The sequence below is a fragment of the Chelonoidis abingdonii genome, chromosome 21, assembly GCF_003597395.2.
Source record: "Chelonoidis abingdonii isolate Lonesome George chromosome 21, CheloAbing_2.0, whole genome shotgun sequence".
NCBI lineage: Eukaryota > Metazoa > Chordata > Testudines > Testudinidae > Chelonoidis > Chelonoidis abingdonii.
Window position 1 is genome coordinate 5,414,951 of NC_133789.1, and position 14,943 is coordinate 5,429,893.

At 61.0% G+C, this 14,943-nt stretch overlaps 1 protein-coding gene across 1 annotated transcript; it reads right to left on the bottom strand.

Annotated features, from left to right (window-relative positions):
- Window positions 1-496: 496 nt before the first annotated feature.
- OSBPL7 (oxysterol binding protein like 7) lies at window positions 497-12,477 on the bottom strand. The gene is made up of 24 exons (XM_075059595.1): window positions 12,304-12,477; window positions 11,625-11,747; window positions 10,823-10,876; window positions 10,411-10,524; window positions 10,012-10,134; window positions 9,714-9,840; window positions 9,422-9,525; window positions 8,751-8,843; window positions 8,220-8,349; window positions 7,893-8,017; window positions 7,156-7,263; window positions 6,643-6,774; window position 6,516; window positions 4,694-4,773; window positions 4,440-4,468; window positions 4,022-4,250; window positions 3,442-3,579; window positions 2,997-3,060; window positions 2,672-2,750; window positions 2,424-2,568; window positions 2,087-2,231; window positions 1,366-1,492; window positions 1,081-1,203; window positions 497-697 (listed from the first exon to the last, which is right to left on the bottom strand). The coding sequence occupies exons 1-24, from the start codon at window positions 12,400-12,402 to the stop codon at window positions 589-591; spliced, it is 2,601 nt and encodes an 866-aa protein (XP_074915696.1). The 5' UTR covers window positions 12,403-12,477; the 3' UTR covers window positions 497-588.
- Window positions 12,478-14,943: the final 2,466 nt, after the last annotated feature.

The following is a 14,943-nucleotide window of genomic DNA, read 5'->3' on the forward strand; positions in this document are numbered from 1 at the left end:
TCCTGGGTCCAACCATTAGGTAACATAGCTACTCAGGTCATCGCCTGGCTGCTCCCGGCTCCAAGGCCAGGGCTATGCTGAGGAATGGCTTTTCCGTGCAGGAAGATCTGGGCCCCTGCTATGCACACAGTCCCATCTGCTGCAGTTCACCCGCCCGGATTCAGGCCCCTGTCTGCAAAGTTTTGTTTAAATTAATACAAAGAATTTGAAAAATAAAAGCTTCCTCCCACCCACCCGCCAGATCATGGTGCCCCCCGTGGGGGGAAGGCAGAAATACGTGCATGGGGATGGCAACCCCAGCAGTCTCCAAGGTGCCAGCGGTGGCAAGCTGTCCGGCCAGCAGACAGCAGCAATGGGGATGGGATGGGAGCAGGGTGGACCCGGGAAGGGCCAGGACACCTTTCACACCCTGTCCGCTGGGGGGCACTGCAGAGGCACCTGGCCTAACGTCCCAGCAGACCCCGGAGGGGGTGGCTGGGACCCAGTGCCCTGCCCTCCTTGCATATGTCCAGCGCTGTGGTGCCCCCAGACCCTGCCCACTAGTCCCTACGTGCCTGGAAGGCAGGGCGGCCCCCGGGATGCCCGCTGCTACCACAGCACGGGGCTGTCGAGGTTGGCGTAGCCGGGCTCTGCCCGCAGCTTCCAGTAGGTGTCATTGCTGACCCAGGACTCCGTGCCGCCAGGGTCCGTCTGCTGCCTGCAGAGGGAAGGATGTGGTCAGAGACAGGGAGTTGTGCCTTCACCAGGGCAGGACTCAGCCCCAGGGGCGATCCAAAGAGCCGGGCAAATAACTGAGGATGGGGCCTTGTGACTAACCTGGGACCAGCGTCCAGGCCCAAACCCCAACTCGCTCCCCTGCAAATATCCCAAAATATCCCAGGGGCTGCTCAGCTTCCCGCTCATTTCTAAGGCTCAGGCCTCTCCCAGACCCCAGTTGCCTGTGACCACGTTGTGGCTTTGGCATAAGCCAGGACCCGGGGGTCCCACAACACCCTGGAGCGCCGCCCAGCCCCCTAGGGACCCACTTCAGAGTGGGGCAGGGAGGTGGCTCCCAGGAGCGACCAGGCAGGCAGCCAGTACCTGAAGAAACGCGCCTGGTGGAAGATGTTGTTATCCTCCATGACCCTGCGCCGATCTCTCTGCAGCTGCTCGATCCGGCGCTTCTGGGACTCTGCCGCCTGCACGTTGCCTTCCTCCAGATACCTGGGGATGGTGGGGGGGTGGAATCACTCCTGCAATGAGCTGTGGGGTCTCAGCTATACCCCTCTACCACCCCGCCGCAGATCCCGAGGCCTGAGCCACCCTGAGCCTGCTAGACCCAGTGGATCAGAAGATGGATCTGTCTTGGGGAAGGGGGACACTCACCGCTGGTCAGGGCGCAGCCGCGTGTCCGTGGACGGCAGGAAATGCTTGAGCTCCGGCGTCAGCTCATTCAGCTCCAGGGCGAACTGCGTGAAGCCATAGTTCTTCTCGAGCTCTCGGGGCATGGGGTCTGCGGGGGGCAGGGAGAACACACACAGAGCCAGCCTCTGAGCACCCCTCCCATCCAACCCCTCACCCTCGGATAGCACCTCTTCTGGGACGGGCCCGCAGATCAGAACTGGGCGTGAGGCTGGGAGCCGGAACGCTCCACTCACAGCCCAGACTGGGGGTCCTGCCTGGGGCCCCCCAAAGCTCATGTGCAACAAGAGTAATAGGGGTGCAGGGCTATTGCCCACAGGTCCCTTTGGTGGGGCGCTGTCCCTGCAGGGGCCAGCACCCCTCCCCGTTCCCCAAAGGAGTCCAGAGCTATAGGTGTGATGTCCCACCCCTAGAAAAGGCTGATCCCTATGGGGTGGGAGGGGCAGTTTCCCAGTCTCCAATGGAGAGCCGGCCCCTATGGGGTGGGGAGGTCTGTCCCTGCAGGGGGACGGTTTCCCAGTCCCCTATGGAGGGCCGGCCTGTAGGGGGTGGGGAGGTCTGTCCCTGCAGGGCGTGGTTATCCAGTCCCCTATAGAAGACCGGTCCCTCCAGGAAGAAGGCCCACCCCAGCAAGAAGGGACAGCATTGCCCCCCCCCCCCCCCGCCCCTCCCCTGGGTTCCTTACTGGGTTTCCAGAGGCACTGCCCGGCCGGGGGCGCGCCGCGGTATAGCCCCTCGTGCCACTTGCCGAAGAGCCGGTGGATCACCTGCCCCCCGCGGCTCAGCACGGCCCCCTGCACCTCATTCACGCTGGAGCTCCAGTAACGGGCCTGCTGAGGAGGGGAGGGGTTAGGGGGGAGAAGACACCTCACGGGGGTTGGGGCAGAGAAGGCTGGGTGGGAGGCTGGAGGGGAGGCATGGGGGACGAGGAGGCTCTGGTGCCCGGCCCTGTTCTAGGGGGTGGGTGGCTGGAGGGGAGGCGTGGGGGTCATGGGGGGCTGTGGGGCCCAGCCCCGCTCTACCTTGCAGAAGGTGATCTTGCAGTGGTAGCTGCTGTCCCTGACGTTGCGGATCAGGACTTCGCCGTAGTGCTCGATCCAGCGCTGCCCGCTCAGGATGTTGTGGATACAGGATGTCACCTTGTTCCACTCGAAGTGGTCCCCGAACCTTGGCCAGCGAGAGAGACAGTAACTGGGAGGGGAGGGGCCGGGCACCGTGGGGGTGGGCAAGGGCACAGGGCAGGGACTCACCAGCCCCGGGGGTCACTCACCTGGGCAGTTTGACGTTCACGGTCCCCACGGGGACGATCTCCAGGGACTTGCCCCAGAATTTATTTTTCCACTTCATGTCTGAAGGGAGCAGAGAGAGACAGTAGCGCGCTCAGGGAGGTTCTGACCCAAACCCACACTCCTGAGCACTCCTCCCGCATGGCTCTGACCCACCCCCAGCCCCCTGGTCCCGCAGCCGTGAGCACAGAGAATTTCACTGGTCGGGCAGTTCTGACCCAGCCACTGGTCCCGAATCCCTGAGCACAGAGGGCAGAGAATCCTGCTGGCCGGGCGGTTCTGACCCAATCCCGAGGCCCTGGTGCTCACCTTGCCAGAAGATGAAGTTGTCTGACTCTGCGTGGCAGGCGGAGACGGGCGGGTGGTGGCAAACCTGCATGCAGTAGGGAGAGAAAGGAAGAGCCACGCAGCTGAGTTGTCTGTCTGGAGAGCTGGGGCTGGGGGAGGGTGCAATCCCCCCGCCCTCTTCACAAGAGCTCTCTCTCCTCTGCAGCCCCCACCCCCATCTCCGTTCTCAGCTACAGACACTTCTCCTCCATGCTCCTCTGTGTGTTCTTCTGGGGGGAGAGACGAAAAGTAACGCCAGGCAAATCCCCACCAGCTGCAAGCAGTACAGTGCTCATGACACATGCAGCAGGCAGTTTGGATTCTGCCCAGGAGAGGGCAGGGGTGTCACATCCAGGGTCAGTTTGTTACTGTGGCTGACTCCTGTCCTTGTGTCCCTCCCCCTGAGCCTGGCTGGCCAGCTGAATACCTGCTCGCTGATGAAGCGGAAGCCTTTGTCTGGCCGAACGCACTCATATGTCTCGCCCAGGACGGGGTTAAAGGGTTTGCTGCCTGCACGGTAATAGGTGGAGGCGTAGGCAGAGACAGCAAAGGCAGCGACGCAGACCTGGGGGGAGAGAGTCACTGGGACCTGGGCCATATCCGGCCGTAACGCCCAGGCCCCAGGGCAGGTGGTGCTGTGGGCAGAGCTAAGAGGGTGGAGGAGCAGCTACGGGGAGAGACGGGTTCCATTCATCTAGTGGAGGTGGGATCATGAGGTAAGGGCTATGAATGGGTGGAACTCCCTGCTGCAGGGCAAATGGATTAGCCATTTCTAGGAATGAGGACAAACGGCTGCGGAAGGAGCTACCTGGGCTTTTGACCCTCATGCTTCAGGGCCTGAACTGGAGGGGTCAGGAAGGAATATGGCCAGCCAGACAGCACTGTATGGCTTTTACCTCTTCCCACGAACCTCACCCCCAGCGACGCGCTAGGCCGAAGAAGGGACCCCCAAGAACTGGTCTGTTCTGGTGAGAGCGGGTCAGAGGGCTTGGGGGCAGGGCCCATACCAGGCGCTCGCAGGGGTCGGCGCAGCGGCTGGCGGCGTCCAGCAGGATGCTGTACTCCAGCTCCTCGCAGAGCCGCTGCAGCATGTTGAGCGGCTCGTTGAGCTGCACCGGCATGGACACCTTGGACAGGTCCTTGCCCACGTTGTTACGCAGGATGTTCCACAGGCTGACGTCACCGGCGGGGATGCTGGGGGCTGGCAGGCAGCTCCGGCGCGGGAGCCTCATGGGCAGCAGCACGGGCAGGGGCAGGGGAGCTGGTAGCGCCCCCGCTCCCGGCTCGGACGTGCACGGCGCAGACCCCCTGTCCGCCGCGCCTCGGCCTGCTGGGGGCAGACGTGTGAGTCACCTGGGCCCTCCCCTGAACCCGTCCCTCTCCCTCAGCTATTGCCCCCCAGCTTCTCCTCCTCCCCCTAGCCATCGGCCCCCCAGCCTGCCTCCCTCCCTCAGCTATTGCCCCTGGCTTCTCCCCCTCCCCCAACAATCGGCCCCCCAGCCTGCTCCCCTCCCCACAGCCATCAGCCCCCCAACTCATCCCCTTCCCCCCAGCCATCACCCCCCCAACTCTTTTTCTCCCCCCACCCTCAACTCTCAGCCATCGGCCCCAGCTTCTCCCCTCCCATGCCCCAAGTCATCCAAGACTCCCCACATCTGTGATCCCCCCGGGCGATACACTCTCTGGAAGCCCTGTCCCCCGGCCTCGTCGGAGAGGCTGTTGGTGGCCTCGCTCATGCCAGGACTCTCGTCGTCAGAGCCTGGAGGGGCAGAAAGGTCACAGAAGCTGGATTGCAACTACGGGACTGAACTGGGCAGGTACGATGGGAGTTGGGTGGGGGTGGGGAGTCCGAGGGCTGCGTGGACAGAGGGACGGTTAAAGCACAACATGCCCCTCCAGAGCTAGTGGGACAAAGTCTCCCTCCCTCGAGCGCTCAATGGATTAGCCACAGGTCGACCCACTGGCAGGCTGGCTGGGAGAGCCCCCAGCTCAGCAGAATAAGGGCAGAGGGGAATGTACTGGCTCCCAGTGCATTTGCTGCTACCAACTCAAATTTGGGACCCAAGTCCCGGGAGCCAGAATTTCCCCCCTGCCCCAAAGCACAGACAGGGCGGGGCAGGGGGGCTGTCTAGTTTCCAGGCCTGTGCCCCCACTATACACAGGAAGGGATGGGGTTTCTAACAGCCAGGGCAGGGCGCGGGATAGCAGCCCACTTGGAGCATGCACAGGTGTTAGGGGCTTCTTAAGGGCGAGAATGGGGAGAGAGGGTGGTTAGAACTGGGTGGGAGATTCCTCAGGTTAGGGACATGACTGAGCCCACTGAGGGAAAGACAAGTCGGACCCCCCAGAAGGAGGTGGTTAAGTCGAGGAAGAGGCAGAGGTGTGGGGACGGGGGGGTTATCTGGTAGCTGAAGGTCAGTATGGAGGACCAAGGATCTGGGGGGGGGGGCAGGGGGTAGCGGAGAGTGGGTTTAAAAGCGGGAGAAATGGGGGTGGGGGAGGGCAGAGTGGGAGCTGGGGGTTCAGTAGCGGAGGACAAGGATCTGTGGGAGGCGGTCCAGGGGGTAGCGGAGAGGGGGGTTTAAAGCGGAGAAGTGGGGGGTGAGGGAGAGGCAAAATGGGAAGTGAGGGTCGTAGCGGAGGACCAAGGATCTGTGGGAGGCGGTCCAGGGGGGGTAGCGGAGAGGGGGTTTAAAGCAGGAGAAGTGGGGGGTGAGGGAGAGGCAGAATGGGAGCTGGGGGTTCAGTAGCAGAGGACCAAGGATCTGTGGGAGGCGGTCCAGGGGGGGTAGCGGAGAGGGGGTTTAAAGCAGGAGAAGTGGGGGGTAGGGGAGAGGCAGAGTGGGAGCTGGGGGTGCTTTCTAGGATAATGGTTCTATGCACCAAGGTTGTGTCTACACGAGACACAAGTAAAAGCTCATAAGGATGAATGGGGGGGTTGGGTGGGAAGAGGCTTCTCAGCCAGCGGCTGGGCCAGGGCGAGAGGAGGGCAGAAGAGAGAGAACAGAGAGAGGCCAGGTGAGCGCGACAAACCCCAAACCCAGCCAAGGACAGAAAAGCCCAGGGCTTTTGCATGGGATGGCTTCCTCTAGCTCCACCCACTTTCCCTAGTCCCTCCCCCTTCTCTTAGCCCCTCCCACAGAGTCATTCCGGATGTCTAAACTGGCACCTTGTGTGGGTGTGTCCTTGTGCGCACCTGCGGGCGTGGCTGTTGTGAGGGGACACGGGTACAGATGTGGGGACGGCTGTGCGTGCCCGCGTACACGACGGCTGTTGTGTATGTCTGCGTGTGCGGAGGTGGGCATGGCTGTGCGTACATGTGCAGTGGTTGTGCACGGCTGTGCACACAGGTACATGTGCGTGTTTTTGCATGGCCAGAGGTGCGTATACCTTTGTGTGTCTCGCTGCTCACACCTGTGCCAGGTATAACTGACCCGGGACCACTACTGTCTTGACTCCACGGCTCTCAGCCGGCCACCACATCAGCATTGGTGTGTCGACCCTACTGACAGGACCCCAGAGGGAAGCAATAGACGCCTGACACAACCCAGCCAGCAAAGGGCAGCAGGGCCCAGGATCAGGTGCTGGACGGCCCTGCAGCGGGGATCCCCCTAGCCCTGCCCCTCACCTCGTTCTCGGAGGAGCTGGCGGACAGGAAGACCTCGCAGGCGTCGAAGAACTCGGTGTGAGAGTCTGAGAGCGAGATGATGCTGCGGTTGGACAGCTGCTTCTCCTGTCCCTTGGCCAGGTGGGTGTTAGGCTGCGACGGGGTAGAAGGGTGGGCACCGTGACCCTTCGCTGACAGTGCAGGGGGCTATGCCAGGGGGCACCCAGAGGGCCTAAGCCCCCCATGGCGGGGCGGGTTTGATCCCCCCAGGGAAGCAGGAGCAGCAGGACTGGCTGGAAGGGGCAGCGCTAGAGAGACACCCCCCCTCCAGAGAGGGCTGGACAGCTATCTGCGGGGCAATTCAGTGCTGCACGGCTCCATCGATGGCCCCAGCATCAACCCACAGGCACCGCCCGCCACGGCATGAGAGGGAACGGGGGGGTGGGGGACTCCCTCTGTCGTCTGATCCTGATTTCCACCGAGGGGCACGAATCCTCCCCCCCACTCATTCCCTCCCCCCCGCGGGCGCCTGACCTCGTCCGGGTGCAGCGAGGTGAACGAGTCGAGCGTGGCATCAGAGGAGATGGAGAGGGAGTGGAAACGCCGCAGATACTCCGCGTGGTCCGGGTTGTGTGAGGGAGCCTGGGCCAGGAGGAGACAAAGGAACGCTGGGGGGAGGCTGTTCCCAGGAGCACGTCCTTTCCTTCCCCCCACCCACCCCCGGATGGCCCAGCACCCCTGCCGGGTCCTGCCAGGTTCTGCTGATCACGGGTGCATAGCATAGCCTTCCCTGCCCCCAGCCGCCCTGCCAATGCAGACGAGAGCTCAGTCACCCAGCCAGGCCTTGTACAGAGCCACTCAACGGTCCGTACTTCCGGTCGCTACGGCCCTGGGCGGCATTCGAACCCGGGATTCAGAGCTTCTCCTTCTTATTAGTTAGAGACCTCCATGGTGGCGGGTGCCTGGGGCAGGCGGTGGAGGGAGAGCGCAGAATCTCCTACCCAGGGACACCTGCTCCAGCCTGGACCCCGGCAAACCCGATGCCTACAAGCACCTGGGTCTTTGTTTCCCTCTAGTGGCCATAGCCTCATCCTTCAGCTCGAGCAGCAGCCGCTCACACATCTCAGCCAGAGCGGCCGGTTCGGGTCGCCACTCTCCACCCACCCAGGGGGCCGTGACGCCGGGAGGCAAAGTTGGGATCGGCCCGCAGCTCCCCGCGGTGGCAAAGAGGGAGGGCGCAGCGCGTGGCCCACGCACACCTGGTGCCTTACCCCAGCCGCGGCTGCGTTCCTGGCACCGCCTGCCCAGTGTTGTAAATCCAGCGCCCGCCGCGTCTCCTGGAGGCAATTCCTCTCCGCGGTCAGCACGGCCACCACGCTGCTGAGGGACTCGTGCACTAGAGAAGGGGTCGGGACAGGGGGCAGGGACGGACACAAGATCAGGCTGCCCCCCACGTTCACCCGACACTGAGCTTTGTCTCCCCCCCCGTGGCTGGACCAGGTAAAGCGCTTTGCGCATCTCCCCAGACGGCGGCTTGTGTCTTCTGAGCAACAGGTCCCATGGCCTGTCCCCACCTCCCCATTCCCAACCCATCTCACCTTTCTGGGCCAGGATCCAGAAGCTCCTCTGCAGCTGGCTGTACTCTGGGGGGAGGCTGAAGGCCGGCTGGCTCTGGCTCGACTCCAGGTAGCGTGAGAGGTTGGGGACAGAGCCGTGCAGACGGCCCACCTTTGGGGGCACGGAATGGGGGAGGGTTAGATCTTCACAGAGCACCCTCTTTCGTACATCGGCATGACCTCTGACCCCCCCAAGGGGCTTAGCGCCATCCTCAGAGACCCCTAACCCCAGTCACTAGGCCGCGCCTCTGCAGTGAATCTGGCTCGGGTGGGGCTCTCCCAGGAAGCCCTGACTCTGCTCCACATGGGATCTGGGCTCTCGTGGCCACATCTTGGGGGTCTCATGCTGTGGCCTCCCCCAGCCCCCTGATTTGCCAGGGGACCTCCTTCTCCTATGGCTGGCTCCAGCCTCCCTCTGCCCTTCGAAGCCAGCACCGCATGGATCTGTGGAAAGTCGAAGCAGCAAGCCCCTCCTCCCGCCAACACTGGAGCCCTCCCCATGGCCCCACTCACCCTGCCAATGGTGTCGTCTTTGGCAAAGCTCTGAGTGCACCAGATCCTGGTGGTTCGCTTCCCCTTTCTGGGTCTCTCTACAGCTGCTGAGGTCTGTAACCAAGAGAGAGCATGAGACCCCTTGGCAAGAGGCGAAGGAACCACGGATGTGGGGGAGGGGCAAGGGGCAGACTCAGGTGGCAGCGGTGCACAGAGGTTGCTCACTAGCGTGAAATACAGCCACCTCTGGGGTGAAACACGGGGCCTAGTAAACAGCCAGCGGTGCACAGGGTTCGCTCACTAGTGTGAAATGCAGCCGCCTCTGGGGTGAAGCACAGGGCCCAGTTAACAGCCAGTGGCACCTGGCTAGTGAATCTGCATCCCCGCTGCCCTGCCCCACCTGCTGCCAACAGCCCATGGGAAGCTCAGACCCAGGCCATCCATGTGGATGCCTTTGCACCTAGGACCCTGTGCAGAGCCCATCACCATGGATTCAAGGCACGATCCCTCCTCTGGGCTCCCCTTTGTGATCTGAGGCCTTTTCCATCCTCAGCAATATGGGCCCTGATCTCAGCACTGCTCCGGCTTCCCGGCAGGGAGCTCCCTAAAGGGCCAGGGCCAGCACCACCCCACAGGAAGGATCCAGCCCCCCCCCCCCCCCCCCCCCCCCCCCCCCCCCCCCCCCCAGTCACCTGGCTGTTGGAGATGAGGGGTGTGGACGGGATGCGGTGCAAGGTCTCCAGGCTCTGGAGCATCTTGTTCAGCTCCTGCAGCTTCCCCTGGCACTCAGAGAGCTCTGAGATGGGGGGAGGGCAGGTATAGAGAGAAACAAAGAAGCAGCCACGGTGAACGAGAACAGGTGGGTGCCACACTCCCTGCCCCCATCGCTCAGGCAGGGGAACAGAGTGCCCAAAGAGCTTCTCGGGTTGGGTGCCACAGCCCCCCCATTCCACACCCCGTCCCCAGCCTTCCCACCCCGCTCACCTGCTGAGCACCTATCCAGCCCCTCGCTGTCCTTCAGCCAGGCGTTCACCTTGTCCCGGGGGCTGGTCACCGTGGACAGGGCTGGGGTGCCATCCGACGGCAGGACGCAGTTCCGGGAGCCATAGCCCTGGGGGACGCAGGGGTGGGGGGTTAGGGGAGCTCCCTGGGGAAGACTCTGTCCATAGGGGGAGGGCGAGGCCCGGACGCCTAGGTTCCATCTCCCAAAGGGGCAGAGTCTCCCATGACCTCCCCCCCACAGTCCCTTCCTGTGCTCCCAAAGTGGACGGGCAGCGCTCACCTCGGCGGAGGGCAGGACTCGCCTGGCTGGGCCCCCTGTGGGAGCCGGGCACTGGGGCTTCTCCGTCAGGCGGTGGGAGCACAGCTTGGTCACCCAGCTAGTAAAGAGCTCTTGGGATTTGATCTGCAGGAGGGGGAGACCCCAGAGAGTCGGGGGAGAGACGGGACATGTGTCACCACCCATCTCCCATAGACACCCCACTCTATAGCCCGAGCCACCCCCCTCCCACCACCTCTCTCTCCCCATCTGCCCTGTCCCTCATCTCCTCCCTCCCCCCACCCTCTCCTCCTGTCTACCCCCGCGTCCCGTCTCCTCCCTCCCCCATCTCTCTCCCCATCTCATCCCATCTCCTCCCTCCCGTACCCGCTCTCCCCGTGCCCCAGCTGGGCGCTCCGCTACCTTGAGGTGGTAGATGTTCTCCTCCGTGTCCAGGTCCACGCGCTGAGCTTTCCTGTTGATGGACATGACGGCCAGACGGACGTCGACAGAGCCATGCAGCTTGCCCTTGAGGACCTGCAAGGGGCCGGGTTGCAGGCCCGGGTCAGCAGGGGTGCGAATGGGCACTGGGCAGTGCCCTTCCACCCCCACATCCCAGTGCACCACCCCGCCCACCTCGCCCCACCTGGATCGGGGGAAGGACGGTCCCCAGTGAGAGACCCCTTCCTAACTGGCCCCATTTGGGGCAGAGGGATGATGGTGAAATGGGGGCACGATCCATAGGGTTCCTTCTAAACACAGAGTCCTTGCAAGCCAGCTCCAGCACACCCACCCCAGGCCGACTGATCCTGGCCCCTGCCTGTGCCGTACTCACATCCTGGCGCGTGGTGGCATATTTCAGGATCCCCTCCTCCAGCACGAAGTATCTCTGTGGGAGGAAGAGGAGAAGACAACAAGGCTGAAGGAGGGAGGAGAGGGTGGGGACGTCAGGGGGCAGAGGGCAGCAGGATCTGCCCCCAGGAGCCCAACTCACGTGCTGGATTCAAGGTGCCTAGAGGATGCCAAAGCACCTTCCAAACGTCATCCCAAAATCGCTTCCCCCAGCACTGAAATGCAGCCGCCTCTGGGGTGGAGCACAGGACCCAATTAACAGCCACACTGCCCACTGCTCACAGAGCCTCAAAATGCAGCCAGGCCTGGGCTGAAAGCTATTGAACATCGCGTGGCAGTTTAGGACAGGACGTGAAGGAGAATCGTGAAGCTGCAGGGGGAAATCCCCTGCAGACAGAATGTAACCACCCAAGCTAGGAGCTGACCAAGGAAACCAGGGTCAACAAATGCCCCAGCGTTAGCCAGATACCCTCCATCCCTGGGCTCTATGAGGACGCAGGCAGGGCCTTGCTGGGGCACTCGATCAGCGCCGGCGTGGGGAAGAGCGCCCCCTGCTGGGGCCATGCCCTGAGTTTCCCTTCGCGGTCCCCCAGCTGAGGGCAGGCTCAGTCCCAGATGAGTGCAGAGCCCAGGACGAGGCGGGTGGGGACTGAGAGCTAGCCCCAGTCCCCTGCCCCACGAGGGGTGCCCCCCAGCTGCACTGCAAGGAGGCCGTGAAGCAACAGCGGGGTGCTGGGTTGCGGAAGGGGGAAGGTTTTCTATCCCCCGCCCCTTCGCCTTCTCACCTTATGCCAGCCCTTCAGGGGCCACTTCCTCTTCTTCAGCAGGTATCCCTCGTGCCGCTCCAGCTCCTGGCTGAGCCCGATCCTGCCCTGGGGCTCGTCCACCACCTCCCAGCACTCAGAGCCCTGCAGCACACGGGTGGGGGGGTCTGACTGAGAACAGACAGGCCCCAACGCCGCCCCGCCTGGGCGCCGAGGGAGATAAGTCGTATAGTAACCCCTGCGCTGCTCCCTCAGTGCCCCTGAGACGCGCTCTCCTTGGCATGACCGGGCTGACGGACCATGATCTCTGTCTACACACACCGCCCAGGGCTGTGGGGGTACCAATGCCAATTGGCACTAGGAAATGGCCATGCCCTACTGCGGGGCGGGATAGCAGGGTGCTGGGTTCCCCATCAGACCTCTTCCTGGTCCCTGCCTTTGCTCCAGCTTAAAGCAACATGGGCCCCGGAGAACATCCCTGGCTTCCAAGTCACTGATCGGCAGCGTCAGACCCTTGGTGCAAACATATCTCCTCGCTGGCCAGCCCCGCTTTTGTGGTGCGGGCACCAGATTCTGGGGCGAGATCACCAGCCCCCCTCTTTCCCGCCCCCCTCCCGAGGCTCCGCTGGCCCAGCTCTGGTCCCGGGGGCAGGGAACGGTCTCCTGGGAGCGTCAGCGAGAAGGAGGGGAGATGCCGGACCTGGTGAGCGCTGCTGTGCTTGGAAGACACGGTGCTGTTGGACCTGGACGGCGCCGGCGCCCTCCGGGGGGAGGCCAGCTCCTTCTCGTGGCTGCCCATTGCCGGGGGTCCCTCTCGTGAATGGAATGGCCCTTAGTGTCAGGCCACCACCTTCATCTCCAGCTCGGAGCCCCCCTGCGGGGAGAGAAACCAAAACCCAGCTTGTTACGGCCTGGAAGTGGTGCTGCCGCGCGACATTGTGACCCGCTTCCTGGAGCTGCGGCTCTCATGAGAACGACAGGCAGGTTCCAGGCGGGGGACAGACATCTCGATCCCAACCTGCACCCCCCTGCTATTCCAGCCCTCGAACCCGGCCCAGCTCTACCCATGAGCCTCACTCCCAACCCACAGCCCCCTGCTATTCCAGCCCTCGAACCCGGCCCAGCTCTACCGATGATCCTCACTCCCAACCCACAGCCCACTTCTGTTCCAGTCCAGTTCTGGAATTTGGCCTGAACACTGGAGCTAACACCCTTGCACTTACAAGAAGGGTGATGGGATCTTTAACACATCCACGGACAAGGGGCTATTTGCAAATTTCTTATCCTGATCACTTAGGGCTCCGTGGAGTAGAAGCTAGAGCAGATGGTTTAGCCTTCAGGGTTTAGCCAGCCATGGGGCAGACCCTGGTGCCTTCCCTTCTGCCTCAGCTCATCTTGCTAAGAGGTCAGAACTCTGGACCTCTGGCCAGGGAAGCACGTACCCCAATGTACACTGCACATCCCGCCCAAACAGTGATCACCCCTACACCCCCCGGGACTTTTATTTTGCAAGCAGGAGCCTTTCCAAGGCTGGCTTTGGGCTAAAAGCCAGCTTATTCCCATGGAGACCACAAGATCCAGACAGTACTTGATATGGGCCATGTGGCCAAGCCAGCTCTGATCCGCTCAGCTCAGGGTTACGTGCAGTGCAGTGTCACCTGACTGCATTCACGGGGCCAGATCCCCAGCTGGGGTAAATCAGAACAGTTCCACACTGGCAGATTTATACTCGCTGAGAACCCTGCCCTTCAGCTTTTCCTTTTTTGCTCAGAAATGCAAGCGAGAGCTCTGAAGGGCTTCGCTCTCCATTGGAACGGTGGGTCACAGGAGTTGCAAACAGAAGGGACCTTTTTGGTCCCATCTGGTGCAGGGCAGGCTTGTTCCTGACAACCCTCCTGCTCCTCTGTCCTGTCTAGCTTTAAGGGTCCCTGGGGACAAAGCTTCCCCCACTTCCCTTGGCAGACTGTTCCACAGTCCTATGAGATCTCACCGCAATGCAGAAGGCTTGAGAAGCTTGGCACACCGTATGTAAGCTGCAGCCGAGCAAAGGAACCATAGAATATCAGGGTTGAAAGGCACCTCAGGAGGTCATCTAGTCCAACCCCCTGCTCAAAGCAGGACCAATTCCCAATTAAATCATCCCAGCCAGGGCTTTGTCAAGCCTGACCTTAAAAACCTCTAAGGAAGGAGATTCCACCACCTCCCTAGGTAACCAATTCCAGTGCTTCACCACACACAAAGTGAAAAAGATTTTCCTAATATTCAACCTAAACCTCCCCCACTGCAACTTGAGACCATCCTCTGGGCTAAGGGGAGATGCCATTAGCTTATGGAAGCGTCTCCACGGTAGGAAGCATAGAACGGAAGTGCCAGAACTGGAGGCTCATCTAACTAGTGGAGACAACTGTGGAGAATACCCAGCAGGCCCCAGGGTGATACACAAAGCTCTGCAACTATCGTGGTGCAAAGGAAAGACAGTTAGACTAGTGAGAGGCCAATAGGGATCCATCAGGAACTCTTTAGTGACCTGAAAAACAAAAAGGGAATCCTACAAAGAGTAGGATCAACTTCTATCCTCTCCTTTTTAGTAGGATCTACAGCCTAGTAGGATGTGGACAAATCGCAGCCTAAGGATGAATATAAACGAATGGCACAAGCATGTAGGCACAACAGCGAAAAGGCGAAGGCACAAGCTAATAGTGTAACTCATCTAGGAGCATAAAAGACAAAAAGAGGTTCTATAAATACATTAGGAGCAAGAGAATGCCAAAGGAAAGTGTAAGTCCTCTACTTAGCAGGGAAGGGGAGCTAATAGTGGATGGTGACATCAAGAAGGCTGAGGTGTTTAATACGTATTTTGCTTCAAAAAGAACAGGAGTACTTAGAGACTAAAATTTATTTGAGCATAAGCTTTTATGGGCTATAGCCCACTTCATTGGATGCATAGAATGGAACATCTAGTAAGGAGAGATATATATACACACATACAGAGACCATGAAAAGGTGGGAGTTTCATCTTCTCCGTATGTATATATATTGCCTCACTATATGTTCCATTCTATGCATCCGATGAAGTGGGCTGTAGCCCATGAAAGCTCATGCTCAAATAAATTCGTTAGTCTCTAAGGTGCTACAAGTCCTCCTGTTCTTTTTGAGGATACAGACTAACACGGCTGCTACTCTGAAACCTATTATTTTGCTTCGGTCTTCACTACAAAGATCAATTGTGAGCAGATACTGAACACAATTAACATTAACAAGTGGGCAGGAACTCAAGCCAGAAGAAGGAAAGAACGGGTAAAAGAACATTTAGGTAAGTTAGATGTATTCAAGCCATCAG

Bases quoted from the DNA above. Each gene is read 5' to 3' on its own strand.
- OSBPL7 (XM_075059595.1), bottom strand. From the start codon at position 12,402: ATGGGCAGCCACGAGAAGGAGCTGGCCTCCCCCCGGAGGGCGCCGGCG. The intron at 8,350-8,750 runs GTGAGTGGGGCC...GTGCCCCCAAAG, and splicing joins AAGACGACACCATTGGCAGG to GTGGGCCGTCTGCACGGCTC. The intron at 6,775-7,155 runs GTCAGGCGCCCG...ACCCCGTCGCAG, and splicing joins CCTCGCTGCACCCGGACGAG to CCTAACACCCACCTGGCCAA.